Source organism: Hylobates moloch, unplaced genomic scaffold, assembly GCF_009828535.3.
Source record: "Hylobates moloch isolate HMO894 unplaced genomic scaffold, HMol_V3 SCAFFOLD_10, whole genome shotgun sequence".
Lineage (NCBI taxonomy): Eukaryota > Metazoa > Chordata > Mammalia > Primates > Hylobatidae > Hylobates > Hylobates moloch.
The window spans coordinates 27,954,686-27,963,518 of NW_026652285.1; the positions used below are offsets into that span (position 1 = coordinate 27,954,686).

Sequence of the window (8,833 nt, forward strand, 5' to 3'; positions counted from 1 at the left end):
GACACGCGCTATCATCTCTAGCAAACTCCCCCAGGCGCCTGCAGGATGGGTGAAGGAAGGCGACGAGCACCAGCTGCCCTGCTGAGGCTGGCCCGACGTCACATGATTCTCCAATCACATGATCCCTAGAAATAGGGTGTGGGGCGAGAGGAAGCGGGGAGGAGAGTGATTTGAGTAGAAAAGAAACACAGCATTCCAGGCTGGCCCCACCTCTACATTGATAAGTAGCCAATGGGAGTGCGGCAGCCCTGATCCCTGGCCAATGGAAACTGAGGTAGGCGGGTCATCGCTCTGGGGTCTGTAGTCTGAGCGCTGCCAGGCTGCTGCTGCCCAGGGACCGCGGACCCGGACGCAGGTAGGAGGGCGGCCGCGCAGACCTCTCGCCTGCTCCTGCCCAGGGGCCCGGCCAGGGCCATGTGAGCTTGAGGTTCCCCTGGAGTCTCAGCCGGAGACAACAGAATAACCGCTTATTGAAACTCCTTGGGGGTTCTGATACACTAGAGGGAGTTTTATGGGAAAGAGGAAGCAGTAATTGCAGTGACCCCCATTAGAAGGGGGCTCTCTACCTCCCCAGCATTCCCCCAAAGCAGGGACCACACCATTCTTGACCCAGCTCCACCCCTGTCGGTAGGTGCCGGCTTCTTCCCCTCTCCTGGTGGTGGTGGGTGGTTCCCGCGGCGGCCTGGAGCCGGAGGGGCGCGCGACCCTGGGCTGGGAGCTCCGAGGGCCTGGGAACCGGACCTGAGACCTTGGCTTCTCGAAGGTAGTAGGGACTTGGGAGTGGTGACTGAACCTGGTCTGGCTCCTCCTTACTTCCTCTTGTTGGGGGTGGGACTAGCTAACTTCCGCCTCTCCCAGCCACTTTTTCCTGCTCATCTGCAGCTAGGTTGGCTCCCCTTTTGGGAATTTCCTCTCCCCTTGGCACTCGGAGTTGGGGGGTGCCACCTAGTGGAAGATAACGGAGCTAGGGTCTTGAAGAGGCTGCTGTCCCCTCTGGCTGTTTTGGCGGTGTAGGGTGGCATGAGAGACTGCGACTCGCCTCCTCATCCCTGTTTCTGTATGCGTGTGCGTGTATTCAGTAGAAGCATACACTATACTCCCTCAACTTAGGGTAAACAGGAGGGGCCACATGCACAGGTAACTCACCAGGGAGCCGAACACTCCTGTGCAGACAGACTTCCCTTCCCAGCAAGCCATGGCAGCGGACAGCCTGCTGAGAACACCCAGGAAGCAGGCGGTGCCAGCTGCAGGTGCTTTGCCTGGGAGCTGTGGGGCTGAGGAGAGGGTCCACTGTCCAGGACCAGTCAACTTCATCCTTATCTGTCCAGGAGGTGGCCTCTTGGGGATGCTGAGTTAGGGGAGGGGCACTTGAGGAAAGCCAGGTGGAGCACAGAGGATGTGAGTGACTGGGTGGGTGAGATTTCCTGCCCCTCCCCACCACCCCCCCGTGATATCCACACATAGACTCGTGGGGTAACTGAGGCACAGACAGAGAGCAACTTCTTAGGCCCTCACAGTTGGCAATTCTAGGATTAGGACCCAAGCGCGATTTCCAGGCAGTCCCTGTACCCTGTTTCTGTTGTACCTGTTGCACCATTCCCAGGCACTGCCCATCGTGCCACTAGTGATAAGAACCCAGGTCCAATATGCTCTGGGGCCATCAAAGCCTGTGTCACCATGACCTGATGTGTGACATGTTATAGGTGTCCCTTGGTATCTTCACGGAACTGGTTCCAGGACCCCAAAATCTGTGGGTGCTCAAGTCCCTGATATAAAATGGTGTAATATTTGCATATAACCTATACATACTTTAAATCATTTCTAGATTACTTATACCTAATACAATGGAAATGACATGTCGGCTGGGCACGGTGGCTCATGCCTGAAATCCCAGCACTTTGGGAGGCCGTGGCAGGTGGATCACCTGAAGTCAGGAGTTCGAGACCAGCCTGACCAACATGGTGAAACCCCCGTCTCTACTAAAAATACAAAAATTAGCCAGGTGTGGTAGCGCATACCTGTAATCCCACCTACTCGGGAGGCTGAGGCAGGAGAATTGCTTGAACCCGGGAGGCGGAGTTTGCAGTAAGCCGAGATCGAGCCACTGTACTACGGCCTAGGTGACAGAGCAAGACTCCATCTCAAAAAAAAAAAAAAAGAAAAGAAAAAGAAAAATGCCATGTAAATAGTTGTGATCCTGAATTGTTTAGGGAATAATAAGAAAGAACAATCTGTACATGTTCAGTATAGATGCACCCATCCTAAGCCTAACTACATTGTATACCTCAGCAACAATGTAACATTTTCTGGGGTTTTTTTTTTTTTTTTTTTTTGGAGTCTCACTCCGTCACCAGGCTGGAGTGCAGTGGCGCGATCTCGGCTCACTGCAACCTCCGCCTCCCAGGTTCAAGCAATTCTCCTGCCTCAGCCTCCCAAGTAGCTGGGATTACAGGTGCGGGCTACCACGCTCAGCTAATTTTTCTATTTTTAGTAGAGACAGGGTTTCACCATGTTGGTCACGCTGGTCTCGATCTCGTGACTTCGTGATCCACCCGCCTCGGCCTCCCAAAGTGCTGGGATTACAGGCGTGAGCCACCGCGGCCGGCTTTTGTTTTTTGAGACAGAATCTGAGTCTCGCTCTATCACCCAGGCTGGAGTATGGTGGCACGATCTCTGCTCACTGCAACCTCCACCTCCTGGGCTCAAGAAATTCTCCTGCCTCAGCCTCTTGAGTAGCTGGGATTACAGGTGTGCGCTACCACACATGGCTAATTTTTGTATTTTTAATAGAGATGGGGTTTCACCATGTTGGTCAGGCTGGTCTCGAACTCCTGACCTTGGGATCTGCCCACTTCAGCCTCCCAAAGTGCTGGGATTACAGGTGTTAGCCACCGTGCCCAATATATTTTGATCCCTGGTTGGATATGGAGGGCTGACTGTACTTAACATCTCTGAGCTTCAGTTTCCTCCTTTAAAAGTAAAGGTGTGGCCAGGTATGGTGGTTCAAGCCTGTAATCCCAGCACTTAGGGAGGCTGAGGCGGGTGGATCAGCTGAGGTCAGGAGTTCAAGACCAGCCTGACCAATATAGTGAAACCCCCCTCTCTACTAAAAATACAAAAATTAGCCAGGCATGGTGGTGAGCGCCTGTAGTCCCAGCTACTTGCTTGAACTCGAGAGGCAGAGGTTGCAGTGAGCCGAGATTGTGCCACTGAACTCTAGCATGGGCAACACAGCAAGCCTTCATCTCAAAAAAAAAAAAAAAAAAAAAAAAGGCGAGCAGACGTGGTGGCATGCTCCTAAAGTGTCCCAGCTACTTCGGAGGCCAAGGTTGGAGGATTGCTTGATCCCAGGAGTCTGAGTCCAGCCTGGGCAACATAGCAATACCTCATCTCTAAAAATAAAATAAAAGTAAAGGTATTAATTACTACTTTGGATGGTTGTTGCAAAGAAATAAAATAATGGAGAATCTTGTAACTGGCTCCCAAGAGGCTCAACAGACATTACCGTTTTTGCTTCTTCAGGAAGAGTTACCTCTCTGGCCACCCCACTGAACTAGCTGGGCTAGCTGAGCCTGGGAGAAGAGTTGTTTAGGAAGTGAGAGGCTGCTCCCCACAGGGACTCAAGGCTCAGTTCCTCCTGGTGACTCAGATGGGCAGCCCTGTGGGCACACGTGGTCTCTCTCCACATGTGGCTGTGTTTCACTTCCAGAATAGATTGAGAGGCAGGGGCGGGGGCTAGCATGCTTGGGGAATCTCAGGGGGCCCTGGTGGTGTGGGGGACCCTCAGAACACAGGTGTCTCAAAGGCTGACCCAGCTTCTGTGTCCCCTTCCCTGGGTGAGGAGGGGACATTCATGGGCAGATGGTGACCTCTGGGGAAGGCAGCCCAGACTCCACTGGCCACCGTATTTCCCTTTTTTTTTTTTTTTTTGAGACGGAGTCTCGCTCTATCGCCCAGGCTGGAGTGCAGTGGCGCAATCTCGGCTCACTGCAAGCTCCGCCTCCCGGGTTCACGCCATTCTCCCGCCTCAGCCTCTCCGAGTAGCTGGGACTACAGGCGCCCGCCACCACGCCCGGCTAATTTTTTTTTTGTATTTTTAGTAGAGACAGGGTTTTCACTGTGGTCTCGATCTCCTGACCTCGTGATCCGCCCGCCTCGGCCTCCCAAAGTGCTGGGATTACAAGCGTGAGCCACCGCGCCCGGCCCGTATTTCCTTTTTCACAACTTTCTCACCCCTGTGGTTTCCCATGTCATCATGTGGCCACTTCCCGCAAGGCCTTAGCGGAGTGCAGGTATGGAAATAGTGTCAGGCAAGGAGGCATCTGGAGGGGAACCCTGGCTTTTCCTGGGGGGACTCCCTCCCTGCACCCTAGCCCTGTCCTCTCCCATGGCTACTGATGCCTTCCCCTCACCCCAGAGGTGGCCCACATCTGCACAGATCAGACCCACAAAAATCACATCTTCCTGACTCTCATAAGCCTGCCCAGTGAGGCCCAGGCATTAGGCCATGTGCTGGGGACTCAGACCCACACATATATGCATGTCAGCATTCATGCTTACAGGTCCGCACGTGCTGGGGCATGTGTCACACACAGGGCGCTGTAGGAAGCTGACTCTCAGTCCCTGCAGATTTCTGCCTGCCTGGACAGGGAGGTGTTGAGAAGGCTCAGGCAGTCCTGGGCCAGGACCTTGGCCTGGGGCTAGGGGACTGAGTGGCCCTAGAATCAAGGGTGGCATGGGCTTAAGCAGTTGCCAGACGTTCCTTGGTACTTTGCAGGCAGACCATGTGGACCCTGGTGAGCTGGGTGGCCTTAACAGCAGGGCTGGTGGCTGGAACGTGGTGCCCAGATGGTCAGTTCTGCCCTGTGGCCTGCTGCATGGACCCCGGAGAAGCCAGCTACAGCTGCTGCAGTCCCCTTCTGGTGAGTGCCCCTCAGCCTAGGCAAGAGCTGGCAGCCTGAGTTTTCCCAAAGGGTCATCTTGGATTGGCCAGAGGAGGACGCCAGGCACAAGTCTGTGGTTTATCATTTCCCCTGTCTTTCCAGGACAAATGGCCCACAACACTGAGCAGGCATCTGGGTGACCCCTGCCAGGTTGATGCCCACTGCTCTGCCGGCCACTCCTGCATCTTTACCGTCTCAGGGACTTCCAGTTGCTGTCCCTTCCCAGAGGTGAGCATGCCATCAGCCCGATGGAGGGGCTTAGGTCTGCACTTATGCTTTTCCTGCACTCTCCCACCTGCAGATAAAAGGGCCCTGCCAATGCAGGTTTCTCTGTGTTCCACAGGCCGTGGCATGCGGGGATGGCCATCACTGCTGCCCACGGGGCTTCCACTGCAGTGCAGACGGGCGATCCTGCTTCCAAAGATCAGGTGCCGCTGGGGTGTGGGTGCAGGGCAGGCAGACCGGCAGCATGTAGAGCCTGGAACCCAGCAGCCCAGCTGGCGGGGCAGCCCCGATTCCTGCCCTTGTGCCCTCATTCATGTGGCATCTGTACTAAGCAACAGCCCTGCTGTGGACAGAGGGGCAGCACTGGGGATAGGAGGGTGCAGGAGAAAGTGCAGGACTCCAGGTTCAGGCATTGTGGGGGTGGGGAGAGGTCGAGCTGGGCTGGTCTAATGCCAACCCATGGTCAGTGGGTGCCCCTTCCCCATGCCATCTTGCTGAGGGAGGGACTGGATTGTGAGGAGGGTGAGTTAGGCCTGCCTAGGAGATCACTGAGCCTTAGTGTCACCCTCAAACCCCAGTAGCTGGGCTTGCAGGCCCTGGTGCCATCAGCTCCTTGCCTGATGGGGGAGTCACCTTCCCTGAGTGGGTTGGTAGAATCCTGGGTCATCTTGTCCACAGGTAACAACTCCGTGGGTGCCGTCCAATGCCCTGATAGTCAGTTCGAATGCCCGGACTTCTCCACGTGCTGCGTTATGGTCGATGGCTCCTGGGGGTGCTGCCCCATGCCCCAGGTACAAATCTGGGGAGATGGGGGTATGTGGAGGGAAGTGGGGGCAGAGTGTGGGGGCCAGGGGCAGGGGGTGAAGATGGAGTCAGGACCATTTTTTCTCAGGCTTCCTGCTGTGAAGACAGGGTGCACTGCTGTCCGCACGGTGCCTTCTGCGACCTGGTTCACACCCGCTGCATCACACCCACGGGCACCCACCCCCTGGCAAAGAAGCTCCCTGCCCAGAGGACTAACAGGGCAGGTGAGGAGGTGGGAGAGCATCAGGCCGGGGGCTGGGGTGGGGCCTCATTGACTCCAAGTGTAGGAAAAAGTTCCCTCTACCCTGGCTGTCCCTCACGCTTGCTCCTCTTCCAGTGGCCTTGTCCAGCTCGGTCATGTGTCCGGATGCACGGTCCCAGTGCCCTGATGGTTCTACCTGCTGTGAGCTGCCCAGTGGGAAGTATGGCTGCTGCCCAATGCCCAATGTGAGTGAGGGGCTGGAGCCAGCTTGGCTGTGTGCCCCCAGCCACCTGGCCCTGACACGCACCTTACAGGGGCTCTGGGGCATGGGGCTGGCTGGCTGGCTGCTTGCTGGGAGCCTGGCTGATGCAGGGTTCATGCCACCCCCTAGTGGGGGACTGCGGCAGTGCCAACCATCAGCCTGGCTGCTCCCTGTGTGCTACTGAGCCTGGAAGTGACAAAGACCCACCCCTGTCCCCACTCAGGCCACCTGCTGCTCCGATCACCTGCACTGCTGCCCCCAAGACACTGTGTGTGACCTGATCCAGAGTAAGTGCCTTTCCAAGGAGAACGCTACCATGGACCTCCTCACTAAGCTGCCTGCGCACACAGGTACCAGAGGCAGGGCGCAGACACAGGGGTAGGGCCCCCTTTCCTCCCTTTCAGGCCTGGCCTTAGGATCACTGCAAGGTGGTGTAAGCGGTGCCCTCCATCTTCAACACCTGGTTCCAGCTGTGGAGCCGGCAAAGGGTGGATACCCCTGAGGGTCCCCAGTGCCGCTTCTGACCTGTCCTCTCTGCCTCCCTCACAGTGGGGGATGTGAAATGTGACATGGAGGTGAGCTGCCCAGATGGCTATACCTGCTGCCGTCTACAGTCGGGGGCCTGGGGCTGCTGCCCTTTTACCCAGGTACCCAGGGGTGGCGGGTGGGTGGGCTGAGCACAGTGTGGCAGCCAGCTGGGCCCCAGTGCCCACCAGCCCTTCTCCATCTGCCCTAGGCTGTGTGCTGTGAGGACCACATACACTGCTGTCCTGCGGGGTTTACGTGTGACACGCAGAAGGGTACCTGTGAACAGGGGACCCACCAGGTGCCCTGGATGGAGAAGGCCCCAGCTCACCTCAGCCTGCCAGACCCACAAGTCTTGAAGAGAGATGTCCCCTGTGATAATGTCAGCAGCTGTCCCCCCTCCAATACCTGCTGCCAACTCACGTCTGGGGAGTGGGGCTGCTGTCCAATCCCAGAGGTACATGGGAGGGGACAGCATCTTGGCCTGGGCAGGTGGGCGGCCAAGCTCCTATTGCTTTCTGCCGTCCGCATAGCCCATAGGTGATACCCAGCTCTGTCAGATTCGTCCCCAGCTGGAGGGGCTGTAAGCAGGAGAGGCGGGCTGGAGTAGGTAGGGGCTCAGCACTGCACCCCACATAGTGGCTACCTAGAATGCCCTTTCCTGCCCACCCCCCAGGCTGTCTGCTGCTCGGACCACCAGCACTGCTGCCCCCAGGGCTACACGTGTGTAGCCGAGGGGCAGTGTCAGCGGGGAAGCGAGATCTTGGCTGGACTGGAGAAGACGCCTGCCCGCCGGGCTTCCTTATCCCACCCCAGAGACATCGGCTGTGACCAGCACACCAGCTGCCCGGTGGGGCAGACCTGCTGCCCAAGCCTGGGTGGGGGCTGGGCCTGCTGCCAGTTGCCCCATGTGAGTGCCTCCCTGCCTGCCCCTGGATAGGGGAGCTAGGCCCGGTGAGGGGACAGGAACATAATGCCATTCTGTGCTCTCTTCCCCGCCAGGCTGTGTGCTGCGAGGATCGCCAGCACTGCTGCCCGGCTGGCTACACCTGCAACGTGAAGGCCCGATCCTGCGAGAAGGAAGTGGTCTCTGCCCAGCCTGCCACCTTCCTGGCCCGTAGCCCTCACGTGGGTGCGAAGGACGTGGAGTGTGGGGAAGGACACTTCTGCCATGATAACCAGACCTGCTGCCGAGACAACCGAGGGGGCTGGGCCTGCTGTCCCTACCGCCAGGTCAGTGCCAACCCCCATCCTGGGGCTGGGTATGGCCAGGGACCAGGTCCCACCTCGTCCAACCCTCTCGCCCCCCTCTGACCATCCAGGGCGTCTGTTGTGCTGATCGGCGCCACTGCTGTCCTGCTGGCTTCCGCTGCGCAGCCAGGGGTACCAAGTGTTTGCGCAGGGAGGCCCCACGCTGGGACGCCCCTTTGAGGGACCCAGCCTTGAGACAGCTGCTGTGAGGGACAGTACTGAAGACTCTGCAGCCCTCGGGACCCCACTCGGAGGGTGCCCTCTGCTCAGGCCTCCCTAGCACCTCTCCCCAACCAAATTCTCCCTGGCCCCCATTCTGAGCTCCCCATCACCATGGGAGGTGGGGCCTCAATCTAAGGCCTTCCCTGTCAGAAGGGGGTTGTGGCAAAAGCCACTTTACAAGCTGCCATCCCCTCCCCGTTTCTGTGGACCCTGTGGCCAGGTGCTTTTCCCTATCCACAGGGGTGTTTGTGTGTGTGCGTGTGTGCGTTTCAATAAAGTTTGTACACTTTCTTAACAGTGTCTGATTTGCCGCCCTGCCTGCCCTCCTCAGGGTCCCAGAGCAAGGGTTCACGTCCACTGCCAACACTCCCCTCCCCTACCCCACAGAAAGACATACAC

General features: G+C 57.6%; 1 protein-coding gene across 2 annotated transcripts; it reads left to right on the top strand.

Annotated features, from left to right (window-relative positions):
- The first annotated feature begins 288 nt into the window (after window positions 1-288).
- On the top strand, window positions 289-8,729 carry GRN (granulin precursor). Of its 2 annotated transcripts, none has more exons than XM_032163841.3 (13): window positions 289-355; window positions 4,778-4,922; window positions 5,046-5,171; window positions 5,287-5,371; window positions 5,847-5,959; window positions 6,061-6,196; window positions 6,310-6,419; window positions 6,660-6,786; window positions 6,986-7,083; window positions 7,173-7,418; window positions 7,638-7,871; window positions 7,964-8,194; window positions 8,284-8,729. In XM_032163841.3, exons 2-13 carry the CDS (start codon window positions 4,785-4,787, stop codon window positions 8,419-8,421), a joined length of 1,782 nt encoding a protein of 593 aa, XP_032019732.1. In that variant the 5' UTR covers window positions 289-355; window positions 4,778-4,784; the 3' UTR covers window positions 8,422-8,729. The 2 variants fall into 2 exon arrangements, with proteins under 2 accessions (XP_032019732.1, XP_032019733.1); XM_032163842.2 differs by lacking the exon at window positions 289-355 and adding an exon at window positions 431-627.
- The last annotated feature ends 104 nt before the right edge of the window (window positions 8,730-8,833 follow it).